Genomic DNA, 26,047 nt, shown 5'->3' with positions numbered 1-26,047 from the left:
AATAAATATAGTATATTTAAATGTGGTATCCTTCCTTCATTCCTGATCTTATGGGGAAAATAGTCAGTCTGTTATCATTAAATATGATGTTAACTGAAGGTTTTGTTATGTGTCCTTTGTTAGGTTAAGGAAGTTCCTCTGTATTCCTACTTTTATGAGAGTTTTTCTTTCTTTTTGAAAATTATGAATGAGTATTAGTTTTGCCAAATGCTTTATCTGTATCCACTGGCATGATTACATGGCTTTTCTATTTGGTTTGCCAATATGGTGAATTTTATTGCTTAATTTTTGTATATTGAGCCTATCTTATATTCCTGGAATAAATCTCACTTGATCATGATGTATCATACTTTCATTTTTTTTTTAATGTTTTATTTATTTCTAGGAGAGAGAGAGACAGACAGCGTGAGCAGGGGAGGGTCAGAGAGAGAGGGAGTCACAGACTGAAACAGGCTCCAGGCTCTGAGCTGGCAGTCAGCACAGAGCCCGACGCGGGGCTCGAACCCACGAACCGCGAGATCATGACCTAAGCGAAAGTCGGACGCTTAACCGACTAAGCCACCCAGGCGCCCCTATCATACTTTTAATATATTGCTAGATTTCAGTTGGTAATTTTGTAAAGGGTTTTGCCATTTATGTTCCCAAGGTTTAGGTATAGTTTTCTTTCCTTATCAGAGCAGCCTGGAAACTGACTTTAAGTAGTAAGTTGGGGGGCAGTCATAGGGCTCATCTCATCTTTTCCTTCTTTCAGGGACTACAGTTTTCTACAGCTTATTGTCCAATGCCTGAAAACAGTTGTTTTGTATTTTGTCTGATTTCCAGTTGTTTACAGTACCAGGGAAATTCCCATAGCAGTTAATCCGACATGGGAGGAAGGAGAAGTTTGTATCTTCTATATAGTTTTAAAAGAGCCTTAATTTTTACAACTCAGTCATATTTCCTTATACCTTCTTATAACCATGCACAGTTAAGTACAATTTTTGTACTCTATGTCAGGTCTTCAGATGTTTGAAGGGAACACCTTTCTCCTCCCCAAAGCTTCTCTTCTGGCTAAGCATCCTCTGTTACTGGAACTATTTCTTATTTGACTGAGCTTCCAGACACTTTATACATCTGGCTAGGTTTTGTTTTTGTCAAGGTTCCTTTTTTAAAGATAATGCTTGGGGCGCCTGGGTGGCTTAGTCGGTTAAGCGCCCGACTTTCGCTTAGGTCATGATCTCGCGGTTCGTGGGTTCGAGCCTCGCGTCGGGCTCTGTGCTGCCTGCCAGCTCAGAGCCTGGAGCCTGTTTCAGAGTCTGTGACTCCCTCTCTCTCTGACCCTCCTCTGCTCACGCTGTCTCTCTCTCTCTCTCCTAGAAATAAATAAAAACATTTTAAAAAATTTAAAAAAAATAAACAATAATTCTTATAGCTGAATACAGTTTTTCATATGTCTGTGGACCAACATAGAATATTTATATTGTTCTTTCATACCCATGACAAACAAAAGCAGACAACAAAAAGGCAGATTCTAATCTTGTGGAATCGATTACAAATTTAGCATTTTGAAGGCCAGAAGTGATGATATCACCAACTTTCAGTTTATAAGTCCTATGAAGGACTGTTTCTGTCTAAATAGTGGTTAAAATTATTTATTTCAGAAAAGACACTTGCCCTTTAAGAAAACATTCCTGAAAGAGCTGAGACTCTTCCAGGTTTGGTGGAGGGAGGCAAACTGTAAAAACTGTTGTTTGCTAGGGCTCTATTTCATACAGATATCAGTCACATAAGACCCAAATGAGGAAGTACAACTTCAGGAGGAGCTATTTTTAGTCTCTTTCCCCCCTGGGTAAGCTCATAGGGTAACTTCTGATTGGGAAAAGACAGTAATTCAAGGTTACAATTTCTCATGCCTAATCTGCCCTGTTTGACAAATCAAAAAAGAGAAGAGAGATTAGAAACTAGCTAGAAAAACTGTGGCATTTCCCTTTTATTCATTTAACAGCCTGAACAGAGTAAATGTTGATAGTTGGGGCATAGAAAAAGTATAATTACTAAACAAACACTGGAAAAGACTTTTTATGCTGTTATTTAGGTTGAGGGCTGTCTCTTCTGAGAAATGGATTAATATTGGATTAGGAGGAAGCTTCATTTTTTTTTGGAGAAATTCCTACTGGTTATCAGTAAGCTTGTGTCTCTTGTGGATGGATCATGACTGCTTCCATGTCTATTTGTCAGCAGAATTTAGTTCCTTGTGGTTTTCTGACTGAGATCCCCATTTCCTTTCTGGCTTACAGCTGAGGGCCAGTTGCAGATTCTAGAGGCCACCTACAATCTTTGTGCCATGGTCCCTTCATCCATCTTCAAAGCTAACAATGATGGGTTAAGTCTGTCTCAAGCTTTGGATTTCTCCTCCTTCCATTTCAACCCTCTAACCCAGCATGGGAAAGATGCTGACTCATGTGATTAAATTGGGCCCATCTGGGTAATCCAGGATAATCTCATAATCTTAAAGTCAGTACCTTAATCACATATGCAAAGCCCCTTTTGCCATGTAAGATAACATATAATAGGTTCTGTGAATAGGAGGTGGACATCTTGTGGGAGGCATTATTTAGTCTATCATATAGGTAATGCCAAAGGTATCCACAAAGCAAGTGTAGATATTGCTGAATTATAGAACCCAAATTTACAAATACATCTACATGGGATGGTTACTTGGTACATCTCCTCCAATGATATCAAGACTCTTCTCTTTGACCAGCTCACTAGCACAGGTGATTGTCTGACCAAACTTTCCCTATCAATATTCTTTATCACATTCTTGGGAGGAAGAGGTCATAGATATGCTATGTTCTCTTGTTATTTTCTGCCTTTTACCACTCATAGCTCTGTTTGGCTATCATATGCATACACACAGCTTCTTTTTATTCTTTTCATATTTTTATTTAAATTATAGTTAGTTGACATACAGTGCAAAACTGGCTTCAGGAGTAGAATTCAGTGATTCATCACTAATGTACAAACCCAGTGCTCATCATAACAAGTACCCTCCTTATACCCATCACTCATCTAGCTCATCCCCCACCCACCTCCTTCCATCAGCCTCATTATCAACAACAGGCAAGCTATGGAAAAAGCCCAAGTGTCCATCAACTGATGAATGGATAAAGAAGATGTGGTGGAATATTATTCATCCATCAAAAAGAAGGAAATCTTGTCATTTGGGTCATCAAGGGTTCCTTGAACCCTTTTTCAACTTCTTTCATGTATACATATACATCCTCTTTAACTCTCTTGTTTATTCTACTGAATTTTTCTGATTGCTTCTTAGGGGAAGAAGCATTCTTAATTTCTTTTTCTCCATTTCTTTGTCTTTGTTTCATTTGTAAGCTAATCATTCCAATGTGAAAGAAAATTTAGGAGACAGCTTATTTTCAAGCTGAAGCCTGCTTCTGCACATTTAGCTAATTCTAAATGGCAATGAGATTGAAAGAAAAAGCTCAAAATTGTCACCTGGAGAAGTCAAAGCTTTTGCAAGCACGATATATGTCTATATCTTTCCCTGTGCTCTGAATTTTACAACTTCATATCATAGAAATCTATTATTATATCAGCCATACTTTGGCAGTTTGAATGAGTCTACTATAGGCTTAGTATTCATTTATTGAAATTGGATAATCATTCCCCAATTTCCTGTTTTTAAAGTATAGCAGGATGATAGGGTGTCTGAGTGGCTCAGTCAGTTAAGTGTCATACTCTTGGTTTCCACTCAGGTCATAATGTTACACATTGTGGGAATGAGCCCTGCTTTGGGCTTCCTGCTGACAGTGCAGAGCCTACTTAGGATTCTCTCTCCCTCTCTCTCTGCCCTTCCCCAGCTTATGCTCTCTCTTTTGCTCTCTCTCAAAATAAATAAATAAACTTTAAGAAAATATATAGCAGGATTCAATGAGTGACTGCTAATGTTATCCATCTATTTTCTAGTGGATCTTACAATCAGTACAATCAGCCAGCCAGGTGACCCCAAATTTTATCTATTTATATATTAAGGTTTATTTATTTGTTTGTTTGTTTGTTTATGTAAGTAATCTCTATACCCAACATGGGCCTCAAATTCATAACCACAATCTCAAGAGTCCCATGCTCTTCTGAATGTCAGAATGGCTAAAATTAACAACACAAGAAACAACAGGTGTTGACAAGGGTGCAGGTAATGAGGAACCTTCTTGCACTGCTGGTGGGAATGCAAACTGGTGCAGCCACTCTTGGAACAGTATCGAGTTTCCCCAAGAAACTAAAAATAGAACTAGCCTACAATCTAGCAACTGCACTATTAGGTATTTACCCAAAGGATACAAAAATACAGATTTGAAGGGGTACCGGCACCCCAATGTTTATAGCAGCATTATCAACAATAGCCAAACTATGGAGATAGGCCAAATGCCCATCTACTAATGAATGGATAAAGAAGATGTGGTATGTATATACAATGAAATGCCATTTGCAATGATGTGAATAGACCTAGAATGTATTATACTAAGCGAAATAAGTCATTCAGATTGACAAATACCATGTAATTTCACTCATCTGTGGAATTTAAGAAACAAAACAGATGAACATATAGGAAGGAAAGGGGTAAAGAGAGAGAGGAAAACAAACCACAAAAGGCTCTTAATGATAGAAAACAAACTGTGAATTGATGGGGGGAGATGGGTTGGAGATGGGCTAGATGGGTGAGGGGTACGAAGGAGGGCACTAGTTATGATGAGCACTGGGTGTTGTATGTAAATAATGAATTGCTGAATTCTACTCCTGAAACCAATATTGCACTGTATGTTAACTAACTGAAATTTAAATTAAAAATTATAAATAAATAAATAAAATCATTTGTGAACATTAAAAAAATAAAATCAGTACACCAAAATCTTAAATAAGATCCTGATCAGAAGCATTTATTCATCTGATGCCTTTTACCAAAGTAAGAAGGTTACCTAATTATCAGCACCACCAAACTTCTACTATAGGCATTACTGGTACAAAGTCAAATCTTACTCTACAACTTTGCCCAAACCAGCCCAAACCACAAAGAAGTATAAGATTATTATAAGGCCAAGGGAAACTTTGTCCCCCATTAAGCACAGTCCTACTTTTGCAAAAGTCAATGAGGAGGCTGCTCAATGCAGTGCTATTTACAATAGCAAAACTATGGGAACATATTCTAGGTGTGTAACAATATAGAGTTAGTTAAATAAATTAAGGTGTATCCACGAAATGGAATATCTCACAGCCATTTAAAATGATGCTATAGAAAAAAAAATGATGCTATAGAATGATACTTAATGACATTGAAAATTTTCTTGCTACATTTAGTATAAACAAGTACTAAAACTCTGAAAAACAGTCCTTATAATATTATTCCACTTATTGAAAATAACACAGATTCCAGAAAAATCTAGAAGATATACACCAAAATGTCTATATAACTATTTCTTTCCTACTGGTGGAACTATAGATGATTTTTACTTTTGGTATAATTGGTAATGCGTATGTAATACTTGGTAAGCAATAAAAGTTAATATTATTTTTAACAAGTCAAGGGGGAACAATTCATTCCACTTTTTTTCCTTAGGAAACCTAGACTTTTAGAGATGAGAAGGTTAATCTTATGGTCATCTAATTCTCCCCTCCTCCCACCAAGCTTCCCTGCTTGAACTCTGCCAGGTCCATAATCACTGACATTTAGAAGTGTTTTCACCGTTTTACTTCATTGAATGTTCACAGTAAACTCATGAAGTGAGGAAGGTAAAGCAAGGAATAATCACCTTTGTCAGGAAACCAGAAATACGTTTGTAAACCTTAGTTTAGAAATGTTGCCTCTCCTAGAAATCCAGAGCAATGTTGAGTCCCATTTATATGGGCTCCAAACCCTGAGGGAAAACCTTTTCCTCCAACCACTTGCTGACTTTTTGCCGGTCTGAGCTCAGCCAATGAGCTCCAGAAGGCAGATTACGAGGTAGCTGCAAAATAGCAATCTGCAGAGAGGACAAGCACTGACTCACCACATTCACGAGAGGGGCCAGGCTGCTTCTTCTTCCTTTTCCTTAGTGTTTTAAAGGACATCATCCCACAAAAAACGACAAACATTACAAGTATAGCCGCAATCCAGAGGAAGTGGCCTTGTTTAGGGTCTTGTTCCTTAGGTTGTGCATCTAGAAATGACCACATGTTTTCAATCAGCCAGGAAGGTCTATTATAAAAGGTTTATATTACTGTTGTCTTGATTTATAAGTCAGCATCTCACCAGGGTTCTACTGCCAGAGGACCAAGAAATCCACAGTCTGAGGCCATTGAAGGCCCCAGTCACAGGACCTCAGCAGCTAAGAACCAAGCCAGTGCTTCTGGTTAAATGCTTGGACTAAGCTACCTTCTCTTCCCAGAGGTTGGGATGACAAGGACTGTGATATGGAAGAAGAAGGTCAACCTGGCCCTTGGTTCTGAGCATGGGTATGGTACCCATGCTTAAGCTTTTGAATGAATAGTCATCTGTGCAGCATCATGCTTCCTCACCCCATGCATAGTCGGGCCTGGGGTCCTGAAGTTTCCCTTATAATAATTTCTCCATCTACTATCATCTGTAGATCAGGTGCAAGACACACCCCACTTGGACAAATATAATAGCTTCCTATCTCCAGTTTTGCTTGTTTGTTTATTTGTTTCTTCCACTGAAGTCACAGTGGAAAAAGCAGGTCTTTCACAATGTATCACCTACTAGCATAAGGACTTCTAAGTTTCTACAAAGTTGAAAAATAGGCTTTGGAGGGAAAACTTAGAACTGAGTGGCCCATTTTATAGACAACTTATGGGAATTGTTTGAATAGTTAATCTCAAATTATAGGAAAATAGAACCCACTGACCTATTAGTTCAGTTGCAATTTGCCTACACATGCCCTGTTCCTGAGACATTAAGAAAAGGAATTGCTGCCATTACAGGCCATATTCAACACTTTTTGAGTGTGTCCCAGTTTATCCCACTCAGGCCTGTTTGGCACTCCCAGTATAGGAGAGTTATACTTGATAACATGGAGACTGCTACCTTTTGACAACCAAGAAGATTCCTCAATTCAGGGTCAAGCCATAGAACAGGGATACAGAGAGAGGTGAGCCCTGGCTTCCTGAGGCAGCTAGAGCTAAAACATTTCTGAGTATGGTGGTAGCTGGGAAGGTTTTGACAGTAGTTGAGAAACAGCAGAACAGTGAGCCATGATGAAGCTACAGCGGTGACAAGGTCCTGCTCATTTGTAGACTGTGGGAGCCATGGCAGAGGAAACTATGGCAGAAGGCCCCAAGGCATGTCAGGTATGGTGGTGTTGCTGGCTCCAAAGAGGTGCTGAACCTCAGGGATAGCTTAAGAGAGGCTTCTGTTAGGCCAAGAGAGGCTATAGTAGAAGCAACCAGGACAGGCTATGTGGCCTAACTATTTACTGGGCTCTCAGAGCCAGAGGTGTCTTCGCAGAAGGAAATCAGTAGAAGGAAAGGATCGGCCCACTGGTAAAGCTTATTGGCCGCAAGGGCTGTCCATAAGAATGTGTCCATGAACCAAGTTACGTTTGAACAATGAGACACCAGGAGAGAGAAAGCAACAAAGTTAGAGGAGTTGGATGGATGCCTTAGAAGAGGGAAAAATCAAAAGGTAAGAATTGGAGAAGGGGCCAAGGCAGATGTGTGGGAAAAGGGGTCAGGATCAGAAGCAGTGATAGGGGCGATGTGGGTGCAGGGTCCCTTTATTGCAGGAAAGAACTCTTTAGTTACTGCTCCTCATAAGTCAAGTCTCAAATATGGATGCATTTCTTCCAGGGCAAAACTAGGACTTCAAAATGTCAGGCTCCTATTAGCAGATACCACTTATTGTCAACCCTTCCCTCCAGCTAGACTGGACCCTGTACTATACTGTCAACATGCCACAAGAATTTATGCTTCTGAGTCTTTCCTTGATGCATATCCCTACCACCACCACCTGAGCCCCTATCAGATAATGTGAATTGATTGTGGTCCTCTCACCTTTTTTTAAAAAAAATATATGTTTATTTTTGAGAGACAGAGACAGAGCACAAGTGGGGAAGGGGCAGAGAGAGTGAGAGGGAGACACAGAATCTGAAGCCGGTTCCAGCCTCTGAAGCTGTCAGCACAGAGGCTGACACAGGGCTCGAACCCATAAACTGAGATCATGACCTGAGCCAAAGTCAGACGCTTAACTGACTGAGCCACCCAGGCGTCCCACCCTCTGACCTTCTAAACCTGGATGCTGTCTGAGAATTTTTCTTTCTGTTCAAGAAACCACTAGTCTAATACCTGTCATCTCTTCACCATACTTTTAAAGCTCAGTTATCTTTTATGGTGTTTTAAGGTACTATTTCCTTTAGGAAGAATTCTCAATGAACTTCCTACCTCTGAATACCTATAAAACTGATTATCAGTCATTCTTGTTTTTAAATTGGTCAGATATTTCCATGGGATATGCCTTAGATTCTAATTCTAATCTTTTTAAAATCCATTTTTCAATGCGTGTACATCATGGAGTTCTGATACTATTAGAAGGTCCTTGAGGGAAGAAAGCATGTCTTATACGTTTTAGCTTTTATGTCTGCAGTCCACAGTGTGTAAAATGGTTCTATCTTCAGCATGTACTGTTATGTATGAATGTGTGTATGTGTGTGTGTGTGTGTGTGTGTGTGTGTGTGTGTGTATGAATGGAAGATTTCTAGCCTGGAGGAACCTTGGATTTCTGACTTAAATTTCAGAATCTTCTATCCAAAGATAGTCCCTAAAGACTGGGCTAAGAACATACTTCCTCAAGTGCAGCATGTGTTCATAGCTTCTGGGACCCTGCAGCACTCAGATGAAGAGAGGAGTCCTCTCTCTGGTTCCCTCCCAATAGTACCACAAAATGACCCTGTTGGAGGCTTCCTTGCAAGCAGGCACATTGAATGATTTGCCTCAACCATTTGTGTATAATACCTGTTGAAAGAAATAGTCTTGGGAAGCAGCTTTACCTATATTGAAAGGTAGGGAGAGCAGTATCTCCTGTGTCTCCAATTTCAGGGCACAGAAGACGGTCACACTGTGTGCTTCAGGGACTGAGAAAGACAAGTTGACAGAAACGTTGTATAGTTCTGTCACATTATTTTGAGATTTCTTCATGACAGTATCATACTTCGTAGTTGAATTCTCAGTGTTTAGCTGAAAATACATCTCCTTGGGTTCTGGGTAACCTTGTATAGATGAGCAGGTCAAATTAATGATGCCAGAATTTTCTGTTCTATTAGAAGTTACCATTATTTCAGGTTGACTGAAGTTAGCTGAAAGGAGAATAAAGATACAAAAAAAGAAATCAGTCTAAATTTAGATGTGTCTGGAAGACAACTGCAAATAAATGGTCCTGATGCGGGAACTCACTGGGGGCACATCTGGGAGCCTCCAGGTATCTAAATTGAGGGATTCAGCCCATAGTGAGAGCTATATAATGACCCCACATTTATTTTTCAAGAATGGAGTTTTGGGCCATGCTTACTTCCTGCTTGCCCAAATCAGGGGGCTCCTCTCTGAGTGACAGGAGGGCTATAATTGAGTCACCAAAAATTCACAATGAGGCCATTGTTCTGGGGAGTGAAGTCTTGGGAAGGAGAACTGGTGTGACTTTAGAACCCAGCTGTCTTATGGGGTACATTCCAGCTTGCCAGACTAAGGAAGCAGAAAGGGATTGACACCGCAGAGTTTATGGTGCTGGCCTGCTGGGCGCCATATCTTCCAGAAACCCAAGCAGGAGAGTGGTAAGTGAGTGGATGGGGATTTTGGATTTAGAAATTCAGAATATTGGTTTTGGGCATAACTGTCATGTTTTCTACATCATGTACAACAAGATGAAGGTCGAACTCAGCCATTTTAGGGGAAATATATGATCTTGATAAACACAGAGTTTCTCTCGCCTGGGTTTGCCATTTAGATTTCTGTGGCCATTGAGGACCACTGGTACCTAGCCCCTTCTGCCAACCAGATCCTTGTTCTTCTTCAGTAGTTTTCAGGTTCAACACAGTAATTTATAATTTAGTATATTCCCTTTAAAACCAGTGATTTGTGTGTCATCTTTGTAAGTTTTCCTGTATCAACATACTACTTAAGTACCCTGCCTATATTTTATGGAGTCTGTAGAAAGTGGGTTGCCATGGTGCTACTTACCTTGCCCTCCTTAACAATATCTGTGGAATCACAGGTTGGGAAATGATTGTGTCCCACCTAAAACACTCCATGTTTCTCAATAGTATCTGGCCACACCTTAAAAACATTGATTTAGCACTTGTGCAAAATGTTCCAAAAGTCCTGTAGCCTACTTTGAATCACACAGGACTTAAAGGGAGGAACTCACCATTCTATTTATACTTTTGCCTTTGCTTTAACTCTGTGGTTTCAGAATCAGTGTTGCTCTGCCTTTACCAGTTTCATTAAAAATTAATCTGAATCTAGTAATCTCACACCTGGGTATCTACCTTATAGAAATGAAAACTTAACATTCACACAAAAACTTGTACATGTTTATAGCAACTCTATTTATAACAGACCCAAACTGAAAACAGCTCAATGTCTTTCCATGGGCTGAGTGGATAAAATATGATACTCTTCAGCAATAACAAGGAACAGGCTTTTGATACATGCAACAATTTAGATGAATCTCAAAGGCATTATGTTGAATAAAAGAAGCTAATCTTAAAAGGTTACATACTATGTGACTCCATTTAAGTGACATTTTCAAAAGTTAAGACTGTAGGATGCAAAATAGGGGTTATGCGTATGGAGAGGGTATGATTATAAAGTGATACAGCATGAGGAAAATTTTTTAAGGTGATAAAAATGTTTTTTTATCCTATTTATAGTGGTGGTTACATAAATCTATTCATATGTTAAAATTAACAGAACTGTGTATCAAAACAAAAAGAATTAATTTTACTGTATTATAATAAAAAATCTGTAGTTATATATAGGCTTTTCAAGGCTTGAAAAAAAAGAGGAGCTGAATTGTCACTTTTGGGGATTATGTGTCCCGAGTTATTTCCCTTCTGTCTACCGGGCTCTGGTTGGGCAGCAAACAACTCATAAGTGACCTCCAGGAGGTTGAAGGAAAAACCCAAGTCAATCAGCTGTCACCTTTGCCAGTTCCTCTAGGCAAAGATATAGTGGGTGAGAAATCTTGGACCAAAGGAAAAAAATGAACATAAAATCTGAGGCCTATTATAACCTTGCAAACTTAGTAATGGCCAAATTACCCATGGTTTTCCCTTGGCCACATTAACTTTGTTCAGTTAGCTCTATTTTGTCCACAAAGCAGATTCTTAGTGATCCTTCAGAAGCAAACTATAAAAAGTACAAGGACTTTCAGTTCCCTATTACCACCCTTGCCTCCCCTTCAAATGGCTTCCCAGAAATGGCTGGCCCCTGCCTTCTCTCTCCAGGTACCATCCCCACCCCTCTGACCTCCCCACTCCCCTCCTCCTGCAGCATTTCTCAGCTCATTTTAGTCTCATCTGAGAAAGCCAGGGATCTGAAATATGCCATTGATTACATACCAAGCACTGATAGGTCAGAACTCATTTGGTGTATGGAAACCAGTCCTTTGGGCCCTTTATGATGAATGAAACAGTGATATGTGCCCTTGTCTTTGATCTGAACATTGTGGAGTCTCAGAGTCCAGTTGTCCTTGTCAAAGCTTGTGCGTCCCTTATATTTGAGATGAACATTTTGAGGGTTCTCTTTGCCTCTGAATAGGTCATACAGAACAAGCTTATCCTGGTCCTGCCAAAATACTACCAACTCATCCAGGCTTATGTTTTGAGAGTTTGTAAAATGGCATGGCAGTTCTCCAGTCTTGTTGAAATATGCTTGACTCTTCATGGAAGCAACACCTAAAAAAAGAAAGGTAGAGATTGGAGAAGGTGAAACAAGAAGGAAGAAGAAAAAATTAACTCCATTTATCTTTATACAATATCCAGATGCTATCTTACCAGTAAAGATACTAAAGAACTAGGTATAAAATTCTGGAATGTGCATATATACTGGCATCTGGAGATTGGGACCTTTGTCCTCACTCCACTGCTAACTAAAGTGGGCCTTGTACAAACTGCATCCACTATGAAGCTCACTTTCCTTATCAGTTTAATGAAGGGGTGGACTAAGTATTCCAAGAATCTTTCAAGTACTGTGGTTCTATGAATTTAAATCCCAAGACAGGGAAAACCATCAGAGTTAGACAACACATTCACCCATTCATTAACCTTCCTGTAACCTGAATATTGATTCTCTTCATTGTAGCTGTTACAAGGTCCATTACTTCTATACTGTCACCAAAAGTTCTCCCTTCCATATCCCCTTATTCCTTGGCCTGTTATAGTTGAAAGGTTTCTGATAATGGCTACAAATTTGATATTCTCTCCCTTTCATTATGCCTTCGTAGTTGGATATTACATTGAGTAATATCTTTAAAATTCAAACAGTTCCCTTTACAGAGTTTCCCTCATGAATACTGCTTCCATGGTCAGCTCACCCAAGGATATAAAACAGTTTGGAAATGACACAGTCAACCAAAGCCTCTATTTTCAGTGACCTCTATAAGTTCTTTCAGGGATCAGAAGGAGAACTGTGCCAATATGATGGTTGTTTTGGGTTTGTGGTGGTCAAAAACCATTTAAGGTACATGAATGAAATCCTGGAAATGAATCATAGATGAGAAGGTGAGGATGTGCTTTTGGAGTACTGGGGAAACCCCAGGTACGAGAAACTTGCTCTTCCCAGTATGTATTGCCACTGGAAATTTTTACAACCGCTGTAGGACATGCTGGGAAAGTTCAGAGAAAGGCTTTCACCCTTAAGGACATAGTGAAGGCCCATAGAGATATGGGCCACCTAACTCCTTAAATGTGACTGATTATAAGGTTTTGCAGACTTATTCTGGGTCACAAAATTACATAAGAGTTGGCCACGAAATTAAGTAGTGGTGAGTGAGAAGTGCAGAGCTAGTGGGAAATTAAATGCTGTTTCTTAGTTAATAAAAGTTTAATACCACCCTGGGAAAAATGTTCGGGTGGGTTTTGAATAAAGCTTCATCATTCAAGACTTCAGTGAAGAGACATTGACATTAAGGTGGAAAGGAGAGTAGGTTGGTAAAAGAGATGACAGGAGTTTCCTTTGAGGTATTCTTTGAGGGCGGTGGGAGAAATTAAATTGATCTGATCAACGGGTTTCTCTTCTAAGAGGGAGTAGGACACATAACAGTGACGTGCTCTTGGCAAAATTGAACTATCCACAGAGTGGCCCAGTGAGAAGACATAATCAAGAGGTTTGGTGGTGGTATTGAACTCTAAGGGAAGAGGACTCTGGGCACTTGTGAACGTTAGCACAAGTTCAAATCACTGACTGTTGCAGGCAGAGGAGGACAAATATCATATGTTTGCACGTATAGGAGGATTAGGAGGAACTTAACGGAGGATCAGGGGGGAGAAGAAGGGGGGAAATGGTGGGGGAAGGGAGAGAGGCAAACCATGAGAGACTCTTGAATGCTGACAAAAACTGAGGACTGATGGATGTGGGGGGGAGGGGGGATGGGCATGGAGGAGGGCACTTGTGGGGATGAGCACTGGGTGTTATGTGGAAACTAATTTGACAATAAACTATTTGTAAAAAATAAAAAATAAAAATAAAAAATAAAAAATAAATCACTGACTGTTGCACTGTGCTCACTAGAACCCTGTAAAACACTTGGCAAGTATGAAATGCAACATCTGTACAGGATGTATTCCCGTATTGGAGGGTGGTGGGAAATTTTACCTGAGTACCTGGAACTGTGAATGGAGAACCCAAGGAAGATTTACTGTATTCAGCAGTTGCCTTACAAGGCAATCTCAGGGCTCCTGCTACTTCCTTGCTAAACTCTGAATGATAATGTAAGAGTGCCACCTGCTGTAAAAACTTCTAGTAGCTATATCTCTGGGGGAACTCACTCTGCTTTTATCGCTAATTTATCATAGATATAAGGCAGATGACCTAAAGGTGAAACCAAACTCATAGTTGAAAATTCTACCAGTTAATGGTCAACCTTATATTATTGCTTAGTGATCAACTGTGACTTCTAGGCCTGGAAACGACTTCAACTTTGGCTTCTTCTGTCTTTTTGATTTATGACTGTTTCTCTGCAGAACCTCAACTCTCTCTCCTTCCTAGTCACTCTTTCCACTCACAGATCAATCTAAATTCTCTGACTCAGGTGCCCCCTCCCTAAGATTATAAGGGCTTTTCCTTCCACCCATCTGACTGTCCCATTTCTCACCTACCAATCAAAAGTGAAAGGCATGGGATGGTCAGAAATGCGGAATCTCTGCTCCACCTCCACCACCAGACTTACGGAGTCAGAATCTTCATTTTAACAATAGCTCAGTTTGAGAAGCTACAAGAGGGGATCTCTACCTTTGTCTCCAGAGTAGAACAAAGATACTGATAGGAACAATTTGTTCCTATTTGTCCCTCCTCCCTTTCCCCTCACTCTAGGGTAGAAATCACTCTGAGGCCCATTTTGAGTGGAACTGAAAGTATTTCACAATTTACATTCCAAGTTCCTCACCAACCACTGGCTTCCATGACATCACTCAGAGCTGCACATGCTAATTCCCTCTCTGATGATGTGGGGAACATTTAGCTCAAGGTCTATTTTTGCTAAATGGCTTTAGGCTTCCCCTGTTATGACTCCACAGCTTACGTCACCCAGCTACTGGACTCATTGAGACTCCATTGGTGGGTAAGCATTGAGATTCTCTCCCTTGCCCAGCACCTGGGTAATAGAAAAGGTCTGTGTCTAGTTATAACTGATTGCTATGATGATGCCAGGAGCTAGGCACACAAGAATCCATCTAGACACCTCCTTAATCAAATAGAGAAATTTGTTTCAAAGGATACTTGAGGACTTTTTTAGCAATATAATGTTTAAAAGTTACACAAAACTGTTGTGCTCTAAGCTTGTGTGATCTCTGACTATACCTAGGACTTTAGTTTTTCCAGGCCACTACCCCAAATGAATGTCTTTTACATTTAAGGTCCATATTTTTCTCATGTTACTATGCTTATCTATACTCATAAATTTTTCTTCTTTTACTAAAGTTCCTTCAAAGCTTTACTACGCCCCTTGGAAATCTTATTCCCTTATAATAAACTCCTCTACATCTTTAATCTCTTCATCAAATGTTTCCCCAATGTTGTGCTTTCATTGAAATCTGGTCCTACCTCAAGCAATCTCCTACTACTCAGTGCAGAGCCTGATGGTGGGGCTTGATCCCATGACACTGGGATCATGACCTGAGCTGAAAACAAGAGTCAGATGCTTAACGGACTGAGCCACTGAGGTGTCCCTAATTTTAATTAATTTAAATTTACATAGCTATATGTGGCTAGTGGCTATCATACAAGATAGCACAGCAATGGTATATCTTTCCATTCATTCTTTTGGCAATAAACTTGTTTTGTTGTGCAGAATTCATCCTAAGGACACTTAACTTTTGATCTACATACCTGTTCTTACAAATAAGTAATTAACCAGTACCAGAGAAATTATTCAATTGTTCAGACTGATGACATTACACATCTGTAGTCTCCCATCTCACTTAATTTGTTCTCTGGGCTCATTACACTGCTACACTCTCCCTCATGGCAGTTACTTCAGCAGTTCCTTCACTACTGCTTTTAGTTTCTTTTTCTCTTATAGTTGAAGTCTCTGAAAGAGTAAGCAGCAATTGCTGCCTCCACCCCCAGGCTCTGTCCCCCACCTCTCTGCCAAAACTTCCCTCACAGAAGTTGTCCGTGATTTCCCACCAATGCCAAATTCAGAGCTCTTTTCAGACCTCGTGTTATTTGACTACTCTGTTGAATGTCACAGTGTTGGCCATATCTCCTTCTGCAAACTCTCATCTTTACCATTCTCTGACCTCCTGGTCAGTTTTCTTTTTAAAAAAAAATTTTTTTACATCTATTTATTTATGAGAGAGAGAGAGACAGAGTACAAGTGGGGGAGGAGCAGAGAGAGAAGGAGACACAGAATCCAAAGCAGGCTCCAGGCTCTGAGCTGTCAGCACAGAGCCCAATGCAGGGCTCAAACTCACAAACTGTGAGATCATGACTTGACCTGAAGTGGGTCACTTACCTGACTGAGGCACCCAGGCGCCCCTCCTGGTCAGTTTTCTATGATCACTCTTTAAATGCTGATCATCTCAAGTGTCGGTTCTTGATCTTCTCCTTACTCTCTACTTTTTCTGTTTTTTTTTTCTCCTCTAACCCCCTGGATTCATTTCTCCTCTATTCCCTTGTCAAGTATAAGCTAATAATTCATAGATGCTTTTCTTCAGCCAGTCACCTTCACTAGAGTTCCAGATGTCCATATTCAACTGTCTGCTGAGTACTGTTATTTATATGGCAACAGATAACTCTCTTCCTCCCCTGTAAATGTTCCTGTCCTCTATCTTATTGAATCGTTCCCCCATTTGCTGCTGTCAGTACTTATCTGAATCATCTATAGAAAATACCCAAGAGAGGGTCATCACAGATGTGGCTGAGGAGATCTAGAATAGAATTATGATAACCAGAGCTGAACTCTAATGTGGGAAAGAGAAGGGTGAGGAGACAATACGAAGCAAAGAAAAGGGCAACCAGAGACAAAGGATTTTGTATTTACCCAGAGATCCTGGAGATATTACCTTTTAGGTATGACAAAGACTCTTTGCTTGATCAAAATTTATTCAGGCTCCTGACCTACTCCCAGTCCCATCTGTGTACATCCTTGTAAAACGCAGTTTTAGCAAGAACCCTGTGAAGTCATTTTAGCCAGAATCCCCAACATTGCTATCTGATTATACTTGAATATCTAATTGAGTTCCTCATCTTCCACTATCCCCCAGGTGATGTCTGATTACTCTGACCTGTCTTTAGCAATAACCCTTTTAGGTTGGTTTGGACAGAATCCCCCTTTACCCTTGTTTCTTCTTAGTAATTTTCCATCCACTGACCTCCCCCCATGTTGCTCCCTCTCTCTCCTTGGCTATAAATTCCACCTGCCCATGCTACAGTTGGAGCTGAGCCCAGTATCTCTCCCTCACTATAAAATACCTTTGTAGTGGTCTCTATGCCTTTCTCAATAGCACTTCCAACCTTTGGATAGTCTTCTTTACTGTGCTATAACAAGTGTCATCTAATATTTTTTTCTTTAACTGTTAACTAAAGAGAGATCCTCTGTTATAGAGCAGGGATGGTTCTTCAGGCGTTTTCATGGCTACATGATATTTTAGGCCATGTTAATGTTAATACTAGCTTTGNAATGTATCCTATTATATATATATATATATATCACTATATATATATATATTATATATATATAGTACAGAATATCTATATGTTTTATAAAATTATAAAAGTGTATTTTATGAAATGTTATCTATTAAAATATATGAAGCATCATATAATGTACAATGGAAAACATATCATTATACATTAAAAAACCCTAGTTCCTTTGAAGTACAAGCCATCAGACTATAGCATCCATAACCCCTCATGGCTGCTGTTGCCCATCTTCTTCCTAGGGCCCCTTTTTCACTTAAGATCTGAGCATCTGGCTTGCTACAGCCATCTTCTCCTGCCTTCTCCTTTACTGCCCCTGTCTAGGTGATTTCAGCTATGTGCACACAGTGTCAAGCCTCCCACTTTCTTGTCCTCTTCCTCTCCAATGGTCCTATTGTCCACTTGACCCCAGCCATCTCCTCACTGGACCAGACCCCAGACCAAAGTTCTACCTCTATATCTCTCTAAAACCTCTCAATATCAAGCACCTCACCTTATTATCACCACCTCCTGTATTTTCATTTCATTCCTTCTACTAATACCACTCCAACAATTCTTCTGCCTCACTGAGATAGATTTTGAATTGGAACATTTCTCACTGAGTTTGCAGATACTCCCCTAGGCCAAGCCTCCATTACATCTCCATTGGGATAATTGCAATTGCCTCCTAATTGATCTCCCTACTTTCATCCTTGCCCCCACATCTGGTTATTTAAGCCCAAATAATCCTTTAAAATATATCTCAGATAATATAATTCTCCTGTATCTGATGACTTCCCACCATACTGAAAATTAAATCCATATCCTTTCACATCATCCTGAGAATTAAATCCAAAAATCCATCCTATGGCCTATAAGGTCTTGTATAATCTGGTCCCTGGTACCTTTCAAACCTCTTTCCCCTCACTTACTCAGCTCTAGCCACACTGGCTTCCTTGCTATTCCTCTAAAAGGCAGGCACACTCTATCTCAAGGCCTTTTCTTATATTGATCCCTCTGCCTAGAATGCTCTTCCTCCTTACAGTCTCATAGTTATTTCTTCACTTCATGTAAGTCTCTCATAAAATGCTACCACCTAGGGAGATTTCTCTGACCATTCTATTGAAGATAGTATCCTTGTCACTCCCTATTCCTTATACTGACTTATTTTTTTATCAGAGTAGTTATCATGACCTGACATGATGTAGTATGTTGGTTATTGTCTGTCTCTCCCAAGGAATCCAGCACCTAGTTTAAAGACCTATGTGTGATTTTTTTTTAGTCCTGATCCTAAGCAATTATAAATGTTTTACCTAGCAGGCTTCATGGGGGAGAACTGTCCTTCCCACACCAGACCTAGTGCACAGCCCATGCACAGCAGTGTCTGATAGGAACCGTAGTCAAAACTCAAGATCTGTGGCCAGTCATGCTCATTCACATATTTACATTCATAGCCCAGGCACCTTCTTTCCTAGATTTCTTTATTTGAGTTCCTGAGCAGAGGCCTTCACATGCCTTTCCTGAGGCCTCCTCATGTTGGGGAAGAGGAAGAGCCTTGAAGACACTTTTATTCATGCTGTCTCAGTATGTCCACCCTCAGCCCTTCCCTTCATCTTTCTTCCCCACCCCAACCTCAGAGTCCAAAACACTTATGGAGCCTTTTGTTCTGGGCTCCCTCAACAATGAGAAGACCCCCTGTCTGTTTTGATTTACCTGACCCTTTGGTTGGCAGGCTGTACAGAAAGAGAAAGAAGTAAAAATGTGGAAGAACAGATTGAGTCAGGAACAGTTAGTCTGAGAAGCTCTAGAGTTTCTTAAAGAAGAGAGAAGAGGGAATGGTAGGTAAACAATAGTTGAAGAGATAAAGATTGTGAATATTCAAACTGAGAAGAACATGGGTCCTCTGATTTAAAGTATATTCTAGGTACCAAGTAAAATAAATGAAAATAAGTTCATACCTAGACATGTTGTGGTGAAACTGCTAAACTTAAAGCATAAAATATTTTTTTCAAATTTACAAACTCATTCTTTAAAAACTGAAGAAAGAAAATCTAAATGACAATAAGATTGAAATGTCCTTAGCAACCAAAGAAGACAGTGAGGTCATAACTTCTAAATGAATAAAACACATACACAAACACAATAAATTTTGACTCCAATTCAATGGACTAATACAATTTCAAAAATTATAAAAATAAAAATAATTTAGAAACTTTAGAAAGTATATATGAAATAATATTGAGTAAGTATAAGGGATTCTCATATATATTGTGTTCATAACTGTATATAACTATTTTTACTGTCTTATCTGTTGCTTTATAGTAAATGCCAGGAAAATGATTTTTAAATGGGGAAAGGAGTTGAACGCCTTTTAATAGACACATATGTAAGAAGAAGGAATGAAAGAAGGTGAAAATAAAACCAAGAATGGGTAAATACTCTTAAAGAGCTTAAAAGTGTTTTCATAGCTTTGGAACTATAGCCCTGGAAGTTGGCCCTATGGCCTGACAATATAAGAGGGGTCACTTCTGTGGAATAGATTGACTCTAGAAGTAAAATGTTGCTTATATAGTAAGGGCTACTAAATGTTTGTTTTTGTTTCCATAAATCACAACAGTCCCAAGGGGGCTAAAATCCAGAGTTACATATTCTGAAAATGGTATTAAGATCTCCCACAAAATAAAAATAAGCCACTATCTCTCAAACTCATAACTCCTTTCTGAAGGAATCTGTCTACCATTGAAGCCTCTGTGATCCCTATTCGAATTGAGGACATAGGTCCTCAGATCAAGAGTGCATTCTAAGTACCAAGCAATGTAAATGAAAATAAATCCACACTTAGAGAAATTCTCTGTTCCCAGTTTTATTCTTGCTTCCAAGCAACCCTACACTTATTCTATTCAGTGACTATCTCCTACTAAATTATCATGGCTGACAGCCCATATTACTCTTATTTTTTCACTTTATTTTTTTAATGTTTATTTATTTTTGAGGAAGAGAGAGAGACGGAGTATGAGCGGGGGAGGGGCAGACAGCAAGGGAGACACAGAATTTGAAGCAGGCTCCAGGTTCTGAGCTGTCAGCACAGAGCCCAATGTGGGGCTTGAACTCACAAGCTGTGAGATCATGATGCAAGCTAAAGTCGGACACTTAGCCAACTGAGCCTTCCAGATGCCCCTTTTTTTCACTTGAAGAGAGAGTGTGAGTGAGGGAGAGAGGAGGAAGGGGATGGGGAGAAAGAAAGAGAGAGAGAGAGAAAGAGAGAGAGAGAGAGAGAAAAAATCCTAAGCAGGACCCACATTCAGCTCAGAGCCCAACATGGGGCTTGATTCCATGACCCTGGGATCGTGACCTGAGCTGAAATCAAGAGTCAGATGCCCAATCAACTGGGCGCCCCCAGCCCATACTCTTTGGAACTTACTAAGCACTCAACTAAAATGATTAATTACTTTGGGGGTAAGTTACTACCTACTGGGTTGTATACATGTATTTCAAAAGACCCTGAAACAGTAGCTTAACATGAAGGGGTGCCCTCAATAGGAGAACTATTAGGCTTCATGACAATTCTTTGGGAATTTTGTAATTAAGTCTGAACTATCTGTTTACCTCCAGGTAGTGATTTTAGTGACCACTATCAACAGTAGCAGGAAATAGGAGTCAAAGTAACCATATATATAAACATAATCCCCATGCAACCATCAACTAGGAACCTGCAAAAATCTGAGAGGAAACAGTAGACCTTTCCATAAGATGTGGAATGAGAGTCTGACCCAATTTTATGTAGATTTTCAGCTACACTCCAGGTACATTCATTGAGCCAGAGGTATTGATCAAGAGAAATGGGAAGCACTACCAGACAATAAGAGAGCCATCATCAAAAGTCAAACAAGAAATAAATTTCCTTATGATGTCTGAGCTACTGATTTTCTAAATACCACTCTGGTTCCAGCTTTAAAGAGGTACAGAGACTCTGGGACAGCAGCAAACAGAACTTGACAGGTAAATGTGTCTCTGCAAGTGGCACCTAGAAATTCCCTTAGCTTTATAAATACAAAGCACAAATTGTAACGTAATTCTGCAAGGCCCTCTGCCCTTTTCAGTCTTAAACTCTCATCCAGTTTTCACCTGAAGGGCAGAGGTGGCCACTATAATGTCTAATTTCTACAACTGGGGGAGGACACAAAAGATATGAGGGAGAGGAAAAACAGAATTATTTTGCTACACTGTTTTGTCTCTGCCATCAAATAAATTATTCAGCCCTGCATTTTTGCTGAGGATTAACTGGGTCAGTTGCATCTCTTTTCTTCCCTTGGATACCTGCCTATGGCCAGGTCAATGCTCACCAACCTAGTAAGCAGAGATGGGTCCTGAGAAGAGAGACAGATAAAATTCAAGTTGACTCTTTTCCTTCTTTAAAAAAAGAATGGTATCTGTTTTGTTGTTGCTCTTCTTGTTGTTATTTTTAATAGCATGTGAAGTATTGGCAATGTCATGTTCTAATTATAATCAGGTATCACATTTTCCTATCCCAGTATTGCAATTTATACTGCCAAATATATAATTTATTCTTTTAATGCCATAAAACTTAAGCAGTTACCATTTTGAGAGGTTATTTTTAGGGTTTCAATATTGGTAATCCTCTTTTCTGAGGCTAAGAAGCGTCCAGGCAGTTTCAAAGGCAAGACAAGGGAAAAAGTGACATCTGGACTCAGTTCTGATAGGACTTCTCAGCTTCATTCTCACTTTCAGTGTGCAAAGTCAGAAAGTTTAGGGGGAAATGGTATCTCAGTTCAAACTTTTCTAAAAATTTGTTTCTAAGCCATTTTTATTCATTTTTTCCCCCAAGTCATAAGAGCTGGGCTAGCCACTGTAATGAGAAAGGTGGGGGCCCAAACATTAGAAACAGCTGAGGTGTTGGCTATAGGGAAGGTGGATTACGTGCTGGTGGGGATATTGGGAACTTGGCTGAGGCATAAGAGACATTATCTACCAAAAGTGTTTGGGTCTTCAAGGAACAAATCCTACCACTAATGAGTGTTTCATGAGCAAGTTAGTAGAGGCAGCATAATGTCAAGGTTGAGTGAATGGATGCTGAATCTACACTGTGGGGTATGAATCTAAGCTCTTCCACTCATTACCTATGCTGGTCTTAGACAAATTACTTAAGCTCTCTGGGCTTTAGTTTCTACATCTATAAAATGGTGAATCAAAATAAGACCTAAAGCAGCACATTATTGTGATGTTATTATTGTGAGTTATTATTGATAAAATGCTTAGAACAGTACCTGGCACAAAGTAAGTGCTACATCTAAGTATTTGTCAAGTATATAAAATAGGAAGTGGAATGGGAAGGGCTTCCTGCTGGATAATGTTCTCCAGAGCCCCTTTCTCTCTTACTCTTGTTCACATATACCTTCTACCTCCCTAAGAGCTAAAAATAGCTGACCATTGGCCCTGGATAGTAGAAGCTTCTGTTCTGACCTAAATCAGTGAAGTGGTCAGTCAGCACATCTCATACTCATACTCATGGACTCAACAAGCTCCAAGGCATAAGCAGAAAACAGAAATTACAAAAGGCCTGTCCCAGCCAGCATCAGTCTGAGGGAGCATCTCTCCCTAGAACTGTGACTCATCACACACAGCAGGCGTGAGGTCAGTGGCCTCGGGCCTGGTGTATACCCATGTGGAGGAGGTGAACCCATTGGGCATGCTGGTTACTCAGGGGCAGCCTGCCTGCTGCTACAGCCAAGAACGGGTTCAGCTCACCCTCCCTTCCTGCCCCACATCAGGACTGGGATGGTTTCTCTCTTGGTGCTGACGGTGTGGAAAATGAGCAGCAGGAAGGGGCGGGAAAGGAGAAACTAAAGGCCTCCAGTCACAGGGTATGTGACAGGAACCTGATCAATCCCAGTTTATAGATGAAGAAACTGAAACTCAGAGAGAAGCAGCAAACAGGGAAGACCTGAGTTTTGTGAGGTCTGACTCTTCTAAATCATCTTTGTTGGGGGTGGGGAGGGAGGGGGAGTTCTCTTTAAGAAAAAGAATACAGAATTCAAATACAAAATGCCCATGGCAACTACCGTGACACCCAACAGAAAGAGAATGTGATGAAGAGAGAAGCTTCAGTGGAAAGAGACAGTGGTCTTAACCACTGTGATTAAAATATCGTATTTGTGAAAATTTTACCAAAGCATGAGACTCATGGTCACACTACTACGGCCCCTTATGGGAGGCTTGGAGGGGACTTTGGGAAGGGCTTGTGTGAGAATCCCTGAAGCTCAGCTTCCTTCACTTTATGGTGAATCCACTGATGCAATTAGCTGAAGGTCACTGAAGTAGGTAGTAGCGGGGCTGGGCTTCTTGATCTTCCTAGTAAACAGTGGCCACTATGATCTATGGGCATGGGCAGGTAGGGAAGGCAGTGGAGGAGGAAAGGGAAGGTAGGGAACAATGGGAACTAGTGCTCCCTAATGGAAGGCTTTCAGAAGCCCGTTAGCTATTTTCTAAAAGCCTGAGAATGCCAGGAATGGGAACAGAGATGACCAGAAGGAAGTATGTGTGGAGCAGAGTTAAGCCTCAGGGGTGCCAGAGCATGGGACTTACCCTAGCTCGCTGGGTGCTTCTGTGTACCTTACTTTGTGTATCTAGTACCATGGGTGTAATATAGGACAGGAGGAGGATGTGCAGAGGGTAGGGCTCCATCCCAGGCTATCATGATGCTGCCTTCTTCTCCAGGAACATTTTTTTTTTTTTTGCATGTGGGATTGTGCAACACTGTATAGAAGTTAAGTAAAACCCACCAAGCCTCAGGCCTGGGCTCACAGTGGCCAACTCATCGGGAGACAGTAGAAGGATTTCTAGGACTTTAAAAGTCAAAGGTTCTTACCAGAGAGCAGGAGGGCCATCACAAAAAGAGTGTTATGCAGTCCCATAGTGCTAGAGTTAAAAAAGAAAAGATAAAATTTTATTAGAAAATGACACTGGAAACCAAAACATGACAGGTGGAGTTTGGGATTCATTTAGGCCCATGGGTGTAGCAGAGACCATGCTATGTGTTCACCAAGGTTATTTCCTCTTTCCTCCTGGTTCCACAGATATGCCCTACATCCCAGCCTCCCCTGCAGTTAGGTGGGCCATGTGAGTGGGGTTCTAGCCAGGGGAATAGTGGACAGAAAAGACTGGTGTTGCTTCCAGACCTGCCACTAAAGCTTCCTCTCTTTCTTCCCTCTCCTACCTTCTTAGATGCAGAGAACCCAGAAAAGAGTCCAAGGCCCAAGAAGATGGCAATGCCTCACTATGAAAGGAAGCTGGTTTGGTGAACAAATGAATAAAACAGTTCTTTCCACTCTAAAGTGATCCATATTGGACTGTAACATGAGCAAAACATAAACTTTTATTGTATTAAGCTAAAGAAATTTTGGGGATTATTTACTGGAGTAGTTAGCACTACTTATCTTGACCAATACAATGGGCTTGATGGGACAAATAAAGAGTTATGTTTAGAAATCAACTTGCCTTTGGTTTCCCTGTGATTCTCAAACTTTAATGTGCATAAAAATCATCTGGAAGATCATGTTAAAGCAGTTTTCTGGGCTTTGTCCTTAGAGATTCTGATTTAGTAGGCAGGGTGAAACACATGTCCAACTAACTCACAGGTGATGTTGCTGCTGCTGGTCTAAGGGCCCCACTTTGAGAACATGATGGAGCTGAGGAAAACAACAGGCATTGCTTTATACTCTCATCTCTTTCTTCTTCTCTCCCTCCCTCTTTCTTCACTCACCCTCTTACCTCACCTTAGACAAAAAAAAAAAAAAGGCTGTAGAGTGGCTTATAGGGAAGCATAGAATAAGGGAGAATGACCAAAATTAGAAACAGCTGAAAAGCGAACCAAATGCAAGAAGTAAAAAAATGGAGCCTGGTACAAGCCCAACGCTAAATGCTTACCACAGAAATCTGCTCATGCTGCATTGGTTCAGGTTGTAAGTTTGGCCTATAGTTCTTTACCAAAGTGAAAATGAAAACCTAAATTGGTGAGTTAATCTACAGATCTGTCTAATTAAGATAAAACGAACCAATGCCCAGAAGAGGATGTACAACTATTTCTGATCCAATAACAGAAATGTCTTCATTGGGGGGGGGGGTGTCTGTCTAGGAGCCATCCCTGATCCATTTGGGCTATGCTACATACCCTTCCTCTCTGCTCCCATAGCGCTCAGCATAGGGCTTTGGGCTAAAAGTCTGTTAGTGTTTCCTCCCTTCTAGACTATAACCTCTTCTTTTTAGTTAAAAAATTTTTAATAGATTATACCTGCAAGTTGAACTAAATTTAAAAGGTAAAGGTGACAAACGGTGGAAAGCAAGTCTCTCTCCCAACGTGTCCCCTAGCTATCTAGGTTTTCCCCCACAGATATAACTAGAGTGACCACTGCTACCTGTTAACAGTTTCTTGCCTATACTTGCAGTTATTTTGGGTAAAACAGAATGAAAACATAGACTCATATTCTTTTTTTCATTTTATTTTTAAGCACTAAAGGTAGTTTTTTATACACAATTTTGCACACTTGCCACTACCTTAGAAATTGTTCTGTATCAGCATGTACTGGATATCCTCATTCTAACAGTTGCATATTCTGTTGTATTCTATTGAATGACAATAATTATTTTACCAGCC

General features: G+C 40.2%; 1 protein-coding gene and 1 long non-coding RNA gene across 5 annotated transcripts in view; one reads left to right on the top strand and one right to left on the bottom strand.

Moving 5' to 3' along the window:
- The window catches only part of CD86 (CD86 molecule), a 66,238-nt gene that overhangs the window by 5,865 nt on the left and 34,326 nt on the right, over window positions 1-26,047 (bottom strand). For 2 of the 4 annotated variants that reach the window (XM_077767591.1, XM_077767592.1), the window contains exons 2-5: window positions 24,263-24,312; window positions 11,598-11,933; window positions 9,033-9,338; window positions 6,042-6,191 (exon numbers count right to left, since the gene is read on the bottom strand). In XM_077767591.1, coding sequence (XP_077623717.1) covers window positions 6,042-6,191; window positions 9,033-9,338; window positions 11,598-11,933; window positions 24,263-24,312 — 842 coding nt within the window. Of the gene's footprint in view, window positions 1-6,041; window positions 6,192-9,032; window positions 9,339-11,597; window positions 11,934-14,354; window positions 14,581-24,262; window positions 24,313-26,047 lie in introns of those variants that run through there. The other 2 variants (XM_077767593.1, XM_077767594.1) reach the window with 2 other exon arrangements.
- Window positions 14,668-24,886, top strand: LOC144234319 (uncharacterized). Its single transcript, XR_013335923.1, has 4 exons — window positions 14,668-14,815; window positions 19,699-19,807; window positions 21,326-21,375; window positions 24,619-24,886. It is a non-coding gene; the product is annotated as an uncharacterized LOC144234319 (long non-coding RNA).

This window comes from Crocuta crocuta, unplaced genomic scaffold (genome assembly GCF_008692635.1).
Source record: "Crocuta crocuta isolate KB4526 unplaced genomic scaffold, BGI_CrCroc_1.0 scaffold45, whole genome shotgun sequence".
NCBI classification, from domain to species: Eukaryota; Metazoa; Chordata; class Mammalia; order Carnivora; family Hyaenidae; genus Crocuta; species Crocuta crocuta.
Note: the sequence above shows the minus strand (reverse complement) of the source record. Positions and strands in the feature narration are given on the sequence as shown.